Source organism: Oncorhynchus kisutch, linkage group LG22 (genome assembly GCF_002021735.2).
Source record: "Oncorhynchus kisutch isolate 150728-3 linkage group LG22, Okis_V2, whole genome shotgun sequence".
Classification (NCBI taxonomy): domain Eukaryota; kingdom Metazoa; phylum Chordata; class Actinopteri; order Salmoniformes; family Salmonidae; genus Oncorhynchus; species Oncorhynchus kisutch.
The window spans coordinates 52,246,013-52,265,463 of record NC_034195.2 but is presented as its reverse complement, the minus strand read 5'-3'; the positions used below and the strand labels follow the sequence as shown (position 1 = coordinate 52,265,463).

The 19,451-nt window shown below is 42.6% G+C and overlaps 1 protein-coding gene across 4 annotated transcripts; it reads right to left on the bottom strand.

Moving 5' to 3' along the window:
* Positions 1–515: 515 nt before the first annotated feature.
* Positions 516–18,467, bottom strand: LOC109875981 (ubiquitin-conjugating enzyme E2 Q2-like). 4 transcript variants are annotated; one of them, XM_020468445.2, is made up of 14 exons: positions 18,268–18,467; positions 17,457–17,561; positions 16,285–16,407; positions 15,873–15,929; positions 12,158–12,241; positions 9,692–9,763; positions 9,487–9,571; positions 8,594–8,654; positions 8,388–8,478; positions 8,209–8,267; positions 7,628–7,676; positions 7,327–7,422; positions 7,149–7,215; positions 516–7,049 (listed from the first exon to the last, which is right to left on the bottom strand). In XM_020468445.2, exons 1-14 carry the CDS (start codon positions 18,424–18,426, stop codon positions 7,018–7,020), a joined length of 1,140 nt encoding a protein of 379 aa, XP_020324034.1. In that variant the 5' UTR covers positions 18,427–18,467; the 3' UTR covers positions 516–7,017. The 4 variants fall into 4 exon arrangements, with proteins under 4 accessions (XP_020324034.1, XP_020324033.1, XP_020324035.1 ...); XM_020468444.2 differs by having other exon boundaries at positions 12,158–12,244; positions 18,268–18,464; XM_020468446.2 differs by having other exon boundaries at positions 9,707–9,763; positions 12,158–12,244; positions 18,268–18,464.
* Positions 18,468–19,451: the final 984 nt, after the last annotated feature.

Below are 19,451 nucleotides of genomic sequence, written 5' to 3'. Positions count from 1 at the left end.
TGTGTGTTAATCTATAGCCCTCATTTACAAAGTACAAAACTGTATTATTGTGAGTAGCTGCTTGAGCACAAGCTGTAAAACATTAAACAGTGCCCCCTGTTGGCTGGGAAGGAATACTATAATCAATCCCCCCCCCCCAAAAAAAAATTGTCATGATGCCGACAAGCCCCAATCTCCTGACTGAAGCTTTCGGTTGCCAAGTAACAAATCAAAAGAGAGGAGAGAGAGAGAAAGAGAGGAGAGAGAGAGACAGAAAGAGAGGAGAGAGAAAGAGAGGAGAGAGAGAGAGAAAGAGAGGAGAGAGAGAGAAAGAGGAGAGAGAGAGAAAGAGAGGAGAGACAGAAAGAGAGGAGAGAGAGAGAGGAGAGAGAGAGACAGAAAGAGAGGAGAGAGAGAGACAGAAAGAGAGGAGAGAGAGAGACAGAAAGAGAGGAGAGAGAGAGACAGAAAGAGAGGAGAGAGAGAGACAAAGAGAGGAGAGAGAGAGACAAATCAAGTAATAAATCACCGACAAATAATCTTAAAATTCTTTATTCATAAACTTGATGCAAGTTTACAAATTACTGTACATGGTCAAAATGTCCCTTGAAAACAAAAAAACAAAGCATGCCAACCAACGGGTGCAAAACTTGACAATCTGTCCCAACCATTTGTTGACGACCAGAAATGATTTTACAATTAGTCTAGATAGAGAAGACAGATTAACCTTCTATCAAAAACACTGTCCAGGTACAGAGGAACGTGCAAACCTATTTAAAAATCACAGAATGAATGACTGAACTGACTCTGCCCAAAGTGAATGAGCACCTATACCCCGCCCTCCGCCTCTGTCCAGAGATTTTGGGTCCTGTCCAGAATCAACCCCTAGACACTCTACCTACCCCCTCCCCCAGACACTTGTGGATATCTGAGAAGGTTGGACACGTGTAATAAATGTGGTAATATATTCACCTTGCCCCTATCAGAGCATATGGCTTAAACCTATCAAATTTGTATCTGAGTCCGTCGGTATCAAGCGTCTCAAGAGTATGGGGATCTGATCTAGGATCCTCCTTGTCCGTGTCATCATATTCATAATTATCTGTGAAGAGAAATCCTCCTAGATCAAGACTCCCACTCTGAGACACTTGATACATACAGCCTCAGATCCCACCGGTGTCTGGGGGTAGGTGGGGGGGGGCTAGTTTTCTAGACAGGGCAGGGGGTAGGTGGGGGCTTGTTTTCTAGACAGGGTATCAAGTGGGAAGCAGCTACCTAAACGTGAGAGAAAAGTTCTACTGAGCTGAACTAAGTTACTCTAAAAAAAATTTAAAAAAAAATGGGAATCACAAGACATCAATTCTGTGCAGAAGTAACGGACCCAGGCTTTGGCTACCGGATTCCCTATGTAAAGGGGGGCACTACTTTAGACCACAGCCCTATGGGTCCTGGTCAAAAGTAATGCACTATTTAGGGAATAAATAAAAGAGGGTACCATTTGGGACGTAATCTTAGGTCATACGGAGCCAAGTAGATGTACTACTAAACAACCATCCCCTTCTTCCCTCTCGACCCCTAGAAATTCACACAACCCGTCACCATTCTCCACAAGTGGGAGCCTGTATGATTCAGACTGGTATCAATTGTACGATTGAAGAAAAAAAAAGGGACATAATAGTTACCTCTAGAAAGACAGAGTTTTCCTCCGATTCAGAAAAAGGTGAGATCCTAAAAACTTGATTTGTTAGTTCAGGTGTATTGACTTGAGGCACATCCTTGCCATTTTGTGCAAAAAAAATATACTTACCCATTACAGACAAGATATATTTAAAGACCTCCTCTCACACTCAGAAATAAAAACCCATAGTAGCCTAGCCTAGATATATGTATTAGGGACTAAAGACAACAAAGACCAGCAGATACCCATGTTTCTGATACAAGCCAAAAGCATGGAGGTAGACATGCAGATAAGACCCTAGCAGTGTTTTAGATGGCACCCTATTCCCTATATAGTGGACTATGAGCCTTGGACAGAAGTAGTGAACTATATAGGGACTAGGGTGCCAATTGGGAGAGACATATTATAGTAGCACTGAACTTGTGTCACATTGCATGTTGAAAACACTAAACAAAACAGGGTAAATATCAGCGTTACAAAATTTCCACATTTCAGTTCATGAGAGCAATTTATACTTTCATAATACTGTAATCCTTATTAGTACACCTCAAAAATAGATATTTAGCCAAAACATATTCTTGGTTCAACAAGGTGGAAAAACGCAGAAACACTCTATTCAGTATGTATAGACAAACAGTCAACCAGGTCTGGTATTCTAGGGTAGCATCCCAAATGGAACACTATTCTCTATATAGTGCACTACTTTAGACCAGAGCCCTATAGAACCCTATTCCCTATATAGTGCACTACTTTAGACCAGAGCCCTATAGAACCCTATTCCCTATATAGTGCACTACTTTAGACCAGAGCCCTATAGAACCCTATTACCTATATAGTGCACTACTTTAGACCAGAGTCCTATAGAACCCTATTCCCTATATAGTGCACTACTTTAGACCAGAGTCCTATAGAACCCTATTCCCTATATAGTGCACTACTTTAGACCAGGGCCCTATAGAACCCTATTCCCTATATAGTGCACTACTTTAGACCAGAGCCCTATAGAACCCTATTCCCTATATAGTGCACTACTTTAGACCAGAGTCCTATAGAACCCTATTACCTATATAGTGCACTACTTTAGACCAGAGCCCTATAGAACCCTATTCCCTACATAGTGCACTACATTCGACCAGAGCCTTATAGAACCCTATTCCCTACATAGTGCACTACATTAGACCAGAGCCTTATAGAACCCTATTCCCTATATAGTGTACTACTTTAGACCAGAGCCCTATAGAACCCTATTCCCTATATAGTGCACTAATTTAGACCGGAGCCATATGAGGAGCGATAGGGTCCAATTTAGGACGCATGTTAAGATGTTATTATTTTACCAGGTCAGGAGAGCTCCCCTCCAAATACACGTAACAAAAACATAAAACTCAACTTGTAAAGTGTTGGTCCCATGTTTCATGAGCTGAAATTAAAGATCCACGGAATTTTCCATATGCGCAAAAAGCTAATTTCTCTCATATTTTGTTCACAGATTTGATTTACATTCCTCTTAGTGAACATTTCTCCTTTGCCAAAATAATTCATCCACCTGACAGGTGTGGCATATCAAGAAGTTGATTACATGGCATGATCATTACACAGGTGCACCTTGTACGAGGGACAATAAAAGGCCACTAAAATGTGAAGTTTTTTTCACAACACTATGCCACAGATATCTCAAGTAGAGGGAGTGTGCAATTGGCATGGCGACAGCAAGGATTGTCCACCTGAGCTTTTGGCAGAGAACTGAATGTTCATTTTTTTTACCATAAGCCGCCTCCAACTTCGTCTGAGAATTTGGCAGTACGTCCATCCGGCCTCACAACCGCAGACTACGTGTTACCAAGCTAGCCCCCCTCTACATCTGACTTCTTCACCTGCGGGATCGTCTGAGACCAGTCACCCGGACAGCTGATGAAACTGAGGAGTATTTCTGTCTGTAATTTAAAAAAAACTGGAGGAAAAACTAATTCTGATTGGCTGGCGGTGGGCCTGGTTCCCAAGTGGGTGGGCCTGGTTCCCAAGTGGGTGGGCCTATGCCCTCCCAGGCCCTTTCTATGGCTGTGCCCATGCCAAGTCATTTGAAATCCATAGATAGATGGATCCATAGAGTAATTAATGTATTTCAATGGACGGATTTCCTTATATCCTTATATAATCAAATAATTTAAAGTGTTGCATTTATATTTTTGTTCAGTATAGTTAACAGTGTTTCAATTTAGGTAGCTATAGAATATATCACCCAATAAATCTAACTACTGGTATACTAGTATAATAGCTCAATGAAAACTCTTTGTCCTTTAATAACACAAAATATGATCTATTGAAAACATACAACTATGCAAGACCCACAAAGCGTCAGTCTCCAGTTAAAGCCGACTAAGTTAACTAACTGGTGATTTAGTTATGGTAACTAGATGGTAATGCAACTATGGTAACTAGATGGTAATGCAACTATGGTAACTAGCTGGTAATGCAACTATGGTAACTAACTGGAGATGAAGCTGCCTATGGTAACTAACAGGTAATGCAACTATGGTAACTAACAGGTAATGTAGCTATGGTAACTAACTGGTAATGTAGCTATGGTAACGGTGTTGTGCCATGGTTGCCTTGCATGCTATGCTCCAGCCTGGTTGGTCCCAGGTCCATTTGTGCCATCTTGTCCTGTGGTCATTAGAGGACAATAGGCTTGGGCGATATATATACAATTTATACCGGAGTAATACGAATGGTATGATTTAGAATTGAGCTTTTTTGTTGGGGGTTATACTACTTTAAATGTAGTATACCTATAAGTAAATCTAAGATGTGTTAAATAAATGATATCCAGCTCAGGGCTCCAGCTATGCACGATGCTTGTTGACTTGCTAGCAAAGTGTTTAGATGTCAAGATCAAGCTACTTGGTTACAGCAGAGACGTTCAATCCCTTCCTGGATCAAGAGCCCCTGTAACCTAAATTGTTTTGTGCATAAAAATAGAGCCAACAACTTCTGTGCACATTCGGTAATACCGCATACCCCGGTACGGTAGAGAAACGGTATGAACTTCTGGGTACAAACCAAACCCCAGGAGATCTGGAACCAGGCCATCCCCTACGCGATCCCCTTAAATAGGAAAACAACATGACAGACGGCTTGGTGGAGCTAGCTCACTTAACCATTGTAAAAAAATATATATATGTTCAGGTGTGATGTTGTAACTGAGGATCAACAGCCGCATCCTACAGGACAGCAGGGAGATGGTACGCAGTGGTAGATTTCATCCCAAAATGGCAACTCGTTTACTACATCGTGCAGTATTTTTTTTGACCGACACGTTTATCAGAAAAAGAAAAATGATCCAGAGTTACTTTGCTTTCCTAAGAATGTTGTCCATATCCAGCTTTTTCATTCCCATAGGTCAAAGGTCAAAAGAAGTGCACTATCTAGATACTAGGGTGTCATTTGGGAGACCCCTTCCTGCATCCTAGTCACCCACCATTTTGTCACTAATCTGGCACATGATGTTACTGCTGGGACATTAAAAAAAATAAAAAAAAGCAACAACAAAAAAGCCAGCAAGCAGAATAACAATACATTTAAGCATATACTATTTCTTTTAAACAACATCTGTAATTTGGTACCAGTAAATATTACACAAAGTCAGGGGAGAAAAAGGAGCAGCGTCACTAAAGATGACATCACTGAAACATCTTAAGTGATCCTCCATCTTCCTTCATATTCGCTTTAAAATCCAACTGTCACCACAGAGAGGTTTCAGTTCAAATCCAACTGTCACCACAGAGAGGTTTCAGTTCAAATCCAACTGTCACCAAAGAGAGGTTTCAGTTCAAATCCAACTGTCACCACAGAGAGGTTTCAGTTCAAATCCAACTGTCACCAAAGAGAGGTTTCAGTTCAAATCCAACTGTCACCAAAGAGAGGTTTCAGTTCAAATCCAACTGTCACCAAAGAGAGGTTTCAGTTCAAATCCAACTGTCACCACAGAGAGGTTTCAGTTCAAATCCAACTGTCACCACAGAGAGGTTTCAGTTCAAATCCAACTGTCACCACAGAGAGGTTTCAGTTCAAATCCAACTGTCACCAAAGAGAGGTTTCAGTTCAAATCCAACTGTCACCAAAGAGAGGTTTCAGTTCAAATCCAACTGTCACCACAGAGAGGTTTCAGTTCAAATCCAACTGTGAACACAGAGAGGTTTCAGTTCAAATCCAACTGTCACCACAGAGAGGTTTCAGTTCAAATCCAACTGTCATCACAGAGAGGTTTCAGTTCAAATCCAACTGTCACCACAGAGAGGTTTCAGTTCAAATCCAACTGTCACCACAGATAGGTTTCAGTTCAAATCCAACTGTCACCACAGAGAGGTTTCAGTTCAAATCCAACTGTCACCACAGAGAGGTTTCAGTTCAAATCCAACTGTGAACACAGAGAGGTTTCAGTTCAAATCCAACTGTGAACACAGAGAGGTTTCAGTTCAAATCCAACTGTCACCACAGAGAGGTTTCAGTTCAAATCCAACTGTGAACACAGAGAGGTTTCAGTTCAAATCCAACTGTCACCACAGAGAGGTTTCAGTTCAAATCCAACTGTGAACACAGAGAGGTTTCAGTTCAAATCCAACTGTCACCACAGAGAGGTTTCAGTTCAAATCCAACTGCCAAATGCTGTGGCTGGCTGTAAGAGGGTACAGCTTCACACTAAAAACAGGTGGTGGTGGTTGTGGATACGAACAAACCAGCTCTAGTCAGACCGGTCTGCTGTACAGTAGGTAGGTTCTCTCACCGAGGAGGAACTAATCAAGATGATCCGTTAGTCGAGCCCACGTCGTCAAAACCAGAGCATGTATGGAAGGAGAAAAGGCTGTTCTCCACATAGAGAGAGACATAAGGGAAAACAAAATGTGAAAAGATGCAACAGGACAGCCGAGCCCCTCAGTTATAACAGACATTCTCCTCAGGTGAAGGGGGCTGTGGAGTGATGCAACAGGACCTCCGAGCCCCTCAGTTATAACAGACATTCTCCTCAGGTGAAGGGGGCTGTGGAGTGATGCAACAGGACCGCCGAGCCCCTCAGTTATAACAGACATTCTCCTCAGGTGAAGGGGACAGTGGAGTGATGCAGCAGGGAGTAGACAGTATAGCCCGTTATTGGGCCAGGCAGAGAAGAGATACTGGTCTACTGAGCTGACGACAGGCCAGACGGAAGAATTTGCCAGTTGGTTTCCACAAGAAAGATGATATAACTCCCAAATAAGTCAGAAGGGAGAAAATAGCTCCAAAAGAAATTAAAATATATTGTTGTTGTTTTGTTTTTTTAACCCAAGACATTATGTTCCCAGGGAGAATGAGGAGTGAACTCTTTACCCATCTTCTTTAGGAGGTGTGTACCAGCCTGAAAAATAAATCAATCAATCAAACACACAAGGTTGCCATAACAACCACAGATTTGTTTATGTTTATATGGATCGATAGTTCAATGAGGACCATTTACCATTCTTTTCGTGAATCTGCACCAGGGATTTGTATGACTGTTGTGCCCTGGCAAGACTGTACTGATTCTACAAGAATATTAGTGAAAAAACAGATTAGATTCATCATCAACAACCTCACATGGTGTGACAAAAAATAAAATAATCTAATGTTTACCAAAAGTTACTACAGTTGTTTACCTTATTGGCTCCGAACTGCACCCTGGCTTTTCCTTTGACTAGGGTGGCATTGATCTGCATGATGACAGACTCAATGGAATAGGCACTGCTCCAACCCTGGAACAACACAAAAAAATACTAATTGGTCGGTCTGAAAACCTCATTAGATTAGTGGCAATGAAGGAGAGGAGGTGAGGAGAACAGACATAAAAACTTTTTTAAAATTATTTTTAAAGACAATTGAGCAAAGAGAAAGAGACAGCGTCTTCAGGAACTTTGGTGAGGGACAAACAATGTATGAATAGTATATTAAAATACAGACCTGTTTTGTGAGAAGCTCCATACATAAGGCCCCTCCGCCAAGAACGTACCTGAAATAAAGGACAGAGAAGTACAAAGACTGGTTCACGAACTAGAAAATAATTTGGCCCATCTAATTTTAGTCATTTAGCAGAAGCTAAAGTATTTTGAAAAGACTACTCTAGATCACGTTCAGGGACATGAGGAAAAGGACAGAGAGACTACTCTAGATCACGTTCAGGGACATGAGGAAAAGGACAGAGAGACTACTCTAGATCACGTTCAGGGACATGAGGAAAAGGACAGACAGACTACTCTAGATCACGTTCAGGGACATGAGGAAAAGGACAGACAGACTACTCTAGATCACGTTCAGGGACATGAGGAAAAGGACAGACAGACTACTCTAGATCACGTTCAGGGACATGAGGAAAAGGACAGAGAGACCACTCTAGAACACGTTCAGGGACATGAGGAAAAGGACAGACAGAATACTCTAGAACACGTTCAGGGACATGAGGAAAAGGACAGACAGAATACTCTAGGGTAAAAACAGAAGCATAGGACAATAAGACCATCCAGACTTCACTGAGCAGCACTCACCCTCCGGACAGCACAGGAGAGACGACCCGTACAAACGGTGGATCAAAAGGAAAGTTATCCTGAAAGAGTCAAACAAGAAAACACACTTATCATCGCAAAACCTCTATCCCGCCACATAATTAAAAAATAAATATATAATTCATTTATAAAAACAATCAAATCAAATGAATAAAACTCACTTTATATGAGAAACTGAGAAGAATGTAGTCCACGCCTTCCTTTTCCTTCAGAACCTGCAAGTCACTATGTAACGGACTATCTGGGTCTACCCTGTTAAGATAACGACAGAATGATTACACTATATTATCCAGACTTAAAGACACAGCTAGGAAACAGGGGAAGCTACCACAGCTCTATGAAATAATACCCGGCTCTGAAAACTTACGTTCTTATTTTGACGTGCCATTCATAAAGGCTGTCATTGACTAGCTCCACCGAATAAATACCTGGAAATGAATAACAAGATATATACAGGTGAACATCACTGTTAAATCAACGTGTTATCATCATCAGACCTACAATCACTGGAGGGTTTGGACCAATGGGGTGCTGAGACAGGCCAGCACTCCGCTGTTTTGTAACTCTGACCTGTCGATCTCTCACCTGTCATTCTCTCACCTGTCTTGTAACTCCGACCTGTCGATCTCTCACCTGTCTTGTAACTCCGACCTGTCGATCTCTCACCTGTCTTGTAACTCCGACCTGTCGATCTCTTACCTGTCTTGTAACTCTAACCTGTCGATCTCTCACCTGTCTTGTAACCCCGACCTGTCGATCTCTCACCTGTCTTGTAACTCTGACCTGTCGATCTCTCACCTGTCTTGTAACCCTGACCTGTCGATCTCTTACCTGTCTTGTAACTCTGACCTGTCGATCTCTCACCTGTCTTGTAACCCTGACCTGTCGATCTCTTACCTGTCTTGTAACTCTAACCTGTCGATCTCTCACCTGTCTTGTAACCCCGACCTGTCGATCTCTCACCTGTCTTGTAACTCTGACCTGTCGATCTCTCACCTGTCTTGTAACCCTGACCTGTCGATCTCTTACCTGTCTTGTAACTCTGACCTGTCGATCTCTCACCTGTCTTGTAACTCTGACCTGTCGATCTCTCACCTGTCTTGTAACCCCGACCTGTCGATCTCTCACCTGTCTTGTAACTCCGACCTGTCGATCTCTCACCTGTCTTGTAACCCCGACCTGTCGATCTCTCACCTGTCTTGTAACTCTGACCTGTCGATCTCTCACCTGTCTTGTAACCCTGACCTGACGATCTCTCACCTGTCTTGTAACTCTGTGATCTGTAGATCTCCCGGAGTTCCTTCATGAGACGATCGGAGGCCTGAACTGAACCAGAAACGGCACCCTGAAACAGGCATCACAACACGGATCAGAACCAGGCTACCTTAGAGCAAGACAAGAGACTATAAAAACGGTGGAAATGTCCCCCCCCCCCCACTCTTGAAAAAAGAAAAAGACGCCTTACCGAATGAGCACTTACGTTCAAGTGGTCCTGCCTCTGGTTCTTACGGATCTTCTCAAGGATGGCCAGGTTCTCCTTCAAATCAAATCACATTCAACTTTATTGATGCAGTAGGAAGTGCTTCATTAAAATAATAATACGTTAGAAAAGATAGAAACTAAAATGTTGACAAATATCTCAATTAAGATAGTAAAAAGTTATAATATACAGCAAACAGTACAATGTAACGCTGACTTTCACAATTACAAGAAGCTATTTTTTTTTTAAACATGCAAGGAAAAGACAGTCTGGGTAACCAGTCTTCTTGGGTCATATTGCCAAAGAAAATTGTCTTTCAGAAATCTCAGCATTCAATATGATTTCCAGAGGAGTTGCTCATTGTTTTTTAAATTTATTTTATTTATCATTTTTTAAATATTTTACCTTCATTTTACCAGGCAAGTCAGTTAAGAACATATTCTTATTTTCAATGACGGCCTAGGAACCAGTGGGTTAACTGCCTTGTTCAGGGGGCAGAGCGACAGATTTGTACCTTGTCAGCCTCTGGGATTTGAACTTGCATCACTTTCGGTTGCTAGTCCAACGCTCTAACCACTAGGCTACCCTGGAAATAATATTCATATTTTTCCATGACAACATGCGGAGGAGCCTCGAAAGTAGAATACGATTTATAACTAAGTAAAACATTTTTTTTAAACATTTAGCTGTTAGGTAGGTGAAGTTGTTGTATTTTGAGCATTAAGATGTTTTGTTGTTGGAATTGCCATATTTTAGAGGTGAAAATGTAGTTTGACAGAATGGTTTTGTCTGGAAAAACAAAACAAAAATGGTTGCTTAGTAACCAGACACCAACACGATCTGTGGAGAAAGAAAAGTTCCAATATTTACGTAACCTTTGTGATTGGAGGATATATCTGTGGTAAAGCGACTCAGGATTAAATCCTAAACCTAACCTTATTTTCATTTATTCTTTACTATATAGCCAATTTTGACTGTGGTAACTGTGACAAACTGTCAGATACCGTCTCAGGGAAGCTCATCTTCGTGCTCGTCATCCTCACCGGGGTCTTGAACTGACTGCAGTTCGGCGTCGTTACCGACTTCAGTGGGCAAATGCTCACCTTCGATGGCGACTGGAGAAGTGTGCTCTTCATGGATTAATCCCGGTTTCAAATGCACCCGGCAGATGGCAGACAGCGTGTATGGCGTCGTGTGGGAGAGCGGTTTGCTGATGTCAACGTTGTGAACAGATTGCCCGATGGTAGCAGTGGGGTTGTAATATGGGCAGGCATAAGCTACGGACAATGAGCACAATTGCATTTTATCAATGGCAACTTGAATGCCCGAGATACCGTGACGAGATCCTGAGGCCTGTTGTCGTTCCATTCATCCGCCGCCATCATCACCTCATGTTTCAGCATGATAATGCACGGCCCCATGTCATTAGAATCTGTACACAATTCCTGGAAGCTGAAAATGTCCCAGTTCTTCCATGGCCTGCACTCTCACCAGACATGTCACCCATTGAGCAAGTTTGAGATTCTTTGCATCAATGTGTACGACAGCGTGTTCCAGTTCCCGCCAATATCCAGCAACTTCACACAGCCATTGAAGAGGAGAGGGACAACATTCCACAGGCCACAACCAACAGCCTGATCAACTCTATGTGAAGGAGATGTGTCGTGCTGCATGAGGCAAATGGTGGTCACACCAGATACAGACTGGTTTTCTGATTCACGCCCCTACCTTTTTTTTAAAGGTATCTGTGACCAACAAGATGCATATCTGTATTCCCAGTCATGTAAAATCCATAGATTAGGGCCTCATTCATTTATTTCAATTGACTGATTTCCTTATATGAACTGTAACTCAGTAAAATCTTTGAAATTGTTGCATGTTGCATTTATATTTTCTCTCAGTGTAGATAGAAATATAGAGAGAGAGAGCGAGCGAGCCAGACAGAGAGCGAGAGACCGACAGAGAACGAGGGAGGGAAAGAGACCGACAGAGAGCGAGGGAGGGAGAGAGACCGACCGACAGAGAGCGAGGGAGGGTGAGAGACCGACCGACCGACAGAGAGCGAGGGAGGGAGAGAGACCGACCGACCGACCGACAGAGAGCGAGGGAGGGAGAGAGACCGACCGACAGAGAGCGAGGGAGGGAGAGAGACCGACCGACAGAGAGCGAGGGAGGGTGAGAGACCGACCGACAGAGAGCGAGGGAGGGTGAGAGACCGACCGACCGACAGAGAGCGAGGGAGAGAGACCGACGACCGAGAGCGAGGGAGGGAGAGAGACCGACCGACAGAGAGCGAGGGAGGGAGAGAGACTGAACGACAGAGAGCGAGGGAGGGAGAGAGACCGACCGACAGAGAGCGAGGGAGGGGGAGAGACCGACCGACAGAGAGCGAGGGAGGGAGAGAGACCGACCGACAGAGAGCGAGAAAGAGGTGTGTATCACAGTAATCACCTTCTCAATCCCGTCGTCCTCGGACTTCTTCCCATGTACAGGCTCCTCCTCCTTCATCTCATAGTGGTCCAGGTCTTCAATGTCCTGCTGAACACAAACACGTTATCACATATAGAGTTATGCATACTCACAAGCAGGGCTCCAGGCTAACATTCCTCATCACCCTCCAAGAATCCAACCTTAGTGCAATTTCAATCGTCCCAACCTGAAGATATACCGTCCCAAATTTAGAAAAAACATTTGTTTACGTTTTGATATGCCAACATGGGTCTACTCTAGAACATTCAAATAGACAAAGATGTGCCTCGAAAAAAGGCAACGTTAGAATAATATGAAATCTATTTTGCACAAAAAACAAACTCAACATGTAAAATGTTGGTCCCATTTTTCATGAATTGAAATAAAAGATGCTCAACAAAATCCATACGCACATAGAAAATATTGTGATATTGTGAAAAAAATTGTTTTACATCCCTGTTAGTGAACATTTCTCCTTTGATAAGATAATCCATTTACCTGACAGGTTCGGAATATCAAGAAGCTGATTAAACAGCATGATCATTACACAGGTGCACCTTGTGCTGGGGCCACTCTAAAATGTGTCGTTTTGTCACACAACGCCACAGATGTCTCAAGTTTTGAGGGAAAGTGCAATTGGCATGCTGAGTGCACCAATGTCCACCAGAGCTGTTGCCAGAAAATGTAAATGTTCATTTCTCTACCATAAGCAGTTTGAGAATTTGGCAGTACATCCAACCGGACTCACAACCGGAAGACCACGTGTAACCACGACAGCCCAGGACCTCCACATCCTGCTTCTTCAACCGAAGGATCGTCTTGAGACCAGCCACCCAGGCAGCTGATGAAACTGTGGGTTTAGACAACCAAAGAAGTTCTGCACATCAGAAACAGTCTCAGGGAAGCTCATCTGCATACTCGTCTTCCTCACCAAGGTCTTGACCTGACTGCAGTTTGGTGTCGAAACAGACTTCAGTGGGCAAATGCTCAACTTCAACGGCACGCTGGAGAAGTGTGCTCTTCATGGATGAATCCCGGTTTCAACTGCTTGGAGTCGTGTGGGCGAGTGGTTTGCTGATGTCAACGTTGTGAACAGAGAGCCCCATGGTGAGGTGGGGCAGTTTGCTGATGTCAACGTTGTGAACAGAGAGCCCCATGGTGAGGTGGGGCAGTTTGCTGGTGTCAACGTTGTGAACAGAGAGCCCCATGGTGAGGTGGGGTTATGGTATGGGCAGGCATAAGCTACGGACAACGAACACAATTGCATATTATCGATGGCAATATGAATGCACAGAGATACCGTGACGAGATCCTGAAGCCCATTGTCGTGCCCTTCATCTGCTGCCATCAACTCCACCTGGAGCGGCAGGGTAGCCTAGTGGTTAGAGCGTTGGACTAGTAACCGGAAGGTTGCAACTTCAAACCCCCAAGCTGACAAGGTACAAATCTGTCGTTCTGCCCCTGAACAAGGCAGTTAACCCACTGGCAGTTAACCCACTGTTCCTAGGCCGTCATTGAAAATAAGAATTTGTTCTTAACTGACTTGCCTGGATAAATAAAGGTAACTGTTTCTGTTTCAGCATCATAATGAACTGTCCCATGTCACAAGGATCTGTAAACAATTCCTGGAAGCTGAAAAGGTCCAACTTGTTCCATGGCCTGCATACACAGGCCACCATCAACAGCCTGATCAACTCTATGTGAAGGAAATGTGCCACGCTACATGAGGCAAATGGTGGACACATCAGAGACTGGTTTTCTGATCCAAACCTGACCTTTTTATTAAAGGTATCTGTGACCAACAGATGCATATCTGTATTGCAGTCATGACCTAATAAATGTATTTAAATTGACTGATTTCCTTATGCGAACTGTAACTCAGTAAAATATTTGAAATTGTTACATGTTGTGTTTATGTTTTTTGTTCAGTATAAATAATTAGCTTTTTTGTCAAAGTGTAGGTGATAGCCTATGCATATTGGCTACAGCCTGTCATGTCCAGACAGATGCTTTACATGAGGAGACAGAAATGTAGCCAATCTGTAACGATACTTTTAATTACATAAATAAAACGCCGGTCATGTTCGACAAATATATTGTAGGATAATTAACATTAACGTCTACAGGCTTGATACTTTGGACCTGGCCACTCAAGGCACGGTTTGTTCAGATCGAATGGTCACAAGAGCAGAAAGTGCCTGTTACGCAACGCAATTGCAATCTGAGCGGAGGAAGTCAGTGAGCGGAGGAAGTCAGTGAGCGGAGGAAGTCAGTGAGCGGAGGAAGTCAGTGAGCGGAGGAAGTCAGTGAGCGGAGGAAGTCAGTGAGCGGAGGAAGTCAGTGAGCGGAGGAAGTCAGTGAGCGGAGGAAGTCAGTGAGCGGAGGAAGTCAGTGAGCGGAGGAAGTCAGTGAGCGGAGGAAGTCGGTGAGCGGAGGAAGTCAGTGAGCGGAGGAAGTCAGTGAGCGGAGGAAGTCAGTGAGCGGAGGAAGTCAGTTGTCCAGCAGCCAAAGACACAATCTTACTCATATTAGCGATAATCCTAGTCATTTTAGCAACCCCATGCTAGTTGACGATAATCCTAGTCATTTTAGCAACCCCATGCTAGTTGACGATAATCCTAGTCATTTTAGCAACCCCATGCTAGTTGACGATAATCCTAGTCATATTAGCAATCCATGCCAGTTGACGATAATCCTAGTTATATTAGCAATCCATGCTAGTTGACGATAATCCTAGTCATATTAGCAATCCATGCCAGTTGACGATAATCCTAGTTATATTAGCAATCCATGCCAGTTGACGATAATCCTAATCATATTAGCAATCCATGCTAGTTGATGATATTCCTAGTTATATTAGCAATCCATGCTAGTTGATGATAATCCTAGTTATATTAGCAATCCATGCTAGTTGATGATAATCCTAGTTATATTAGCATCCCATGCTAGTTGACGATAATCCTAGTTATACTGGCATCCCATGCTAGTTGACGATAATCCTAGTTATATTAGCAATCCATGCTAGTTGTTGCATCTTTAGATCTCCCCTCATTTTTTGGGGTGGCAGGGTAGCCTAGTGGTTAGAGCGTTGGACTAGTAACCGGAAGTTCAAACCCCCGAGCTGACAAGGTACAAATCTGTCGTTCTGCCCCTGAACAGGCAGTTAACCTACTGTTCCTAGGCCGTCATTGAAAATAACAATTTGTTCTTAACTGACTTGCCGAGTTAAATAAAGGTTAAATAAATACATTTTAAATGTCAAACTTTCATTTCAGTCACATGAAAACGCTTGGATGTGCAGTGGGGGTTTTAGAACGGTACAGCTGCACGTAGCCTACTGCCGTGTGAATATATTGTTTATCAACATTTTAAACTAAACGTTCAGATCAATTGCATCCGCCTCATTACTGGTTAACATTGTAATTATGTTCAGTGGTTGTATGAATTTAGGATCTATCGTCCCAGAACTGTCCCCAGAGTCTGTTTTGAACCGTCACAGACATATTTTTCCCATCATCCCATGGGATGACAGGACACCCTTAAATTCAAGGCCTGCACACAAGAGAGGTTTTATATAGTATACATACACACAAGATACCTTATATACAGCACACGCACAATACGTTTAAGATGAATGTGGATATTATCTCTTTTTGTAATGTTCGTTGAACACAGGTAGGTAAACACACACACACACCTCGCCCATTTCTTCCTCCTCCTCCTCCTCGGATGTCACTTCATCTGCTGGTCCATGCTATAAAGAGAGCGGGATAGGAAAGACAAAAAATGGATTGTGAGTTTAAAGCCTTCTGACTATCAATTTTGGTATGGAATGTTACTCAGGCCCAGAATACGATTATTGCCTTGCGATAGGGCTGTCCCCATCCTTGAGTCACAATATTTAGATTAGTCTGAAACATAATTTGAGGCTAAAATAATTTCCACTTACAATGTGATTCAAACCAACTGAATATTTGTTGACTTCAAACTGTGTGGGGGGTCAGCCTACAAACGTGATTCAAATCAGAGTCCACCAGTTCTAGATTCTATTTATATGGGGTTGTCAGGCCTACCAAATAAATAGAATTTCATCCTAGAATGAGCCCTACCTTGCGCTCTGGGTTGATGGGCCCAGCAGGGAGGGGCTGATCTAGCATCTCAACATCTGGGTGCTGGGGCAGGTTGTACAGTCGACACAGGTCACAGATGAGACGCTTTAGCTGCTGCAGGAGCTGGGGAAACAAAAAAAACAACAGGTCAACTGTCATTCAACAGTATCTCTTTGGAGCCGGGGTCGTAGCGCGACTAAAAACACAAGGAATTCAGTCAAAAAATGAGTTTCATGTAAGGAAATCTGTTGACCAAGTATTCCCAGGAAAAACAAAGAAAAGAGAAAAGCATTGGGACAGTACATGTTTTGGTTATTTTATCTCTGTACTCCAGGATTTCGGATTTGAAATGATACAATGACTATGGAGGTTAAAGTGCAATCGCTTTGCTTTAATTTGAGGGTAGTTTCATCCATATTGGGTGAACCGTGTATTGTGCAATTTTGGAGTTACTTTTATTGTAAATAAGAATATAATGTTTCTAAAAAAAACTTCTACATTAATGTGGACGCTACAATGATTACGGATAATCCCGATTGAATTGTGAATAATTGTGAGTGAGAAAGTTACAGAGGCATAAAATATCTAACAGAGGCCCAAAACGCTAACCTCCAATACTATCGTAATGGCGAGAGGTTAGCATGTCTTGATGGTATGATATTTGTGTGGCGCAGCAATCTAAGGCACTGCATCTCAGTGCTAGAGGCGTCACTACAGACCCTGGTTCGATTCCAGGCTGTATCACAACCCCAACATGATTGGGAGTCCCATAGGGCGGCGAACAATTGGCCCAGCGTCGTCCGGGTTTGGCCGGGGTATTAAATAAGAATTTGTTCTTAACTGAATTGCCTAGATAAATAAAGGTTAACATTATTTTTGTTTTAAATGCCACTAACAACTGCAAGGGTAGTGGGTTCAATTCCCGCTGGGGTCACCCATTCGTAAAAATGTACGCACGTATTGACTAATTCAGTTCGGGTAAAAGGCATATATATAGTGTGACGGACCCTTTACATTTTTTTACATCTTTTTTTACAATCAAACAATTTTGTAGGTGATATTAGGGCCTATGCCTTCTGTGAGAGCCGGTAGCGACATCCTACAGCACATAGTATTGAAGATGAAGGTAGAAAACTCCACAATCTACACACACACACAGGTAAGAGACTTACCAAAGATGTTCCTTTTCTGACATCTTCCAAGCGCTCCAACACCTCTGTCAGACTTGGATCATCAGAGTCAACAAACCAGATTGGGGGTGTAGAGGGGTATGACTCCTGGGAGGGGAGGGGATGATCAATTGATCACATCATTACTTGGTAAAGCTCTAATGGAACAGCATTGAACTGTATATAAAGGATCGATAAATATGCAACCTACCTACCTATAGTAGCGCTGACTTATAACGTTATGTCCTGGTTTTTAGTTAGCTAGCTAATGAGAACAACCCTTATTAATTATTTTACCCAGGACTATTCATTATCTCCATTAGTCAGAAATTGTGTTCGCAGGTCACGTTACCTTTTGACAAGTTATTGTATAAATAAAAATAAAAAATAAAAAAAAGTACAAATATCAAGATATATTTTTATAGATTGGCCTTGTGGCAAAAAGGCATTGTGAGTTTAAAAAATAAATAATTTAAAGACGCATTAGCCTACTAGCTAACATTAGCTTAATAACAACCCCCCAAAAAAGGGGTAACGTTTACAAATAGGATCTTATTTCTTGTTTTCTAACGAGTTAGCTAGCATAGCTAACTATACCTGGACATATGACCCCCTTTTTTAAAAACATTTTTTTTATTAGGAGTATAAACTAACTGAAAAGTCTTAGCACATTTATATATTATGTGGTTAGCTAATGATCTCCAACAACAACAAAAAAACAAAACAAAGCATAGCTATCCAAATTCGTCATGTTTATCGCCCTGTGTGTGTCTGTCTGTACTAGCTACGTTAGCTACGCTAGTTTCTTCCTTACCGTGATGTTGCAATGTATTATCAACAGTTTTTCACCGGTTACATTAAACTGACAACTAAGCTCATCGGGCTTCCAATCGATAATTCTGAAACGTTCGTGGTTTGGGTCAAAAATTGACTCCAAAAACTTCAATTCGGCCTTCAGACCCGAAACCGACATCTTCCACTCACATCTCAAACCAGGCAGTCCGCGGGGGAGGGGAGGGGAAGTTGGGGTGTATTGAGACCGCGTAGTCGGTGCTTGGTAGGAATATCATATAGTCCAATGTTTCTGAATACATAACAGGTGAAGTAGATATATATGTATGATTAATATGGATTGAGATCAAATTCTGTAAAAAAATATATATATAAAAAGAAATTAATGTTTTTTTTTTTTTTTGTACAATGCTGAGCCAGTGCAGGGCACTCTTTTGAGATGGGATCTCAGCACCATCCTGAAAGGGCATGAGGCTCACAGTCCTGTCAGATAAACCAAATTCCTCTGCTAGGTATTGTCATCATACTGGCCGCTATTGTGATTATTCAGCAAGGTAGAACCTAGATGGAATCTGAAATATAGGCTACCTATGTACACTGAACAAAAATATAAATTCAACATGTTGGTTTCACATCCCAGAGATGTGTTCACAAATGTGTTTACGTCCCTGTTAGTGGGCATTTCTCCTTTGCAAAAATAATCAAATCACCTGACAGGTGTGGCATATCAAGAAGCTGATTAAACAGCATGATCCGTACACAGATGCACCTTGCGCTGTGGACAATAAAAGGACACTTTAAAATGTGCAGTTTTGTCACAAAATACTATGCCACAGATGTCTCAAGTTTTGCGGGAGCGTGCAATTGGCATGCTGAATGCAGGAATGTCCACCAGACCTGTTGCCAGATAATTGAATGTTCATTTCTCTACCATAAGCCGCCTCCAGCGTTGTTTTAGAGAATTTGGCAATACCTCCAACCGGACTCACAACCACAGACAACGTGTAAAGACGCCACCCCAGAACCGCCACAACAGACGGGATAGTCTGAGGCCAACCACCCGGACAGCTGATGAAACTGGGTTTGCACAACCTTTCAGAAACTGTCTCAGGGAAGTTCAACTGCGGGCTCATCGTCCTCACCAGGGTCTTGACTTGACTGCAGTTTGGAGTCGTAACCGACTTCAGGGGGCAAATGCACACCTTT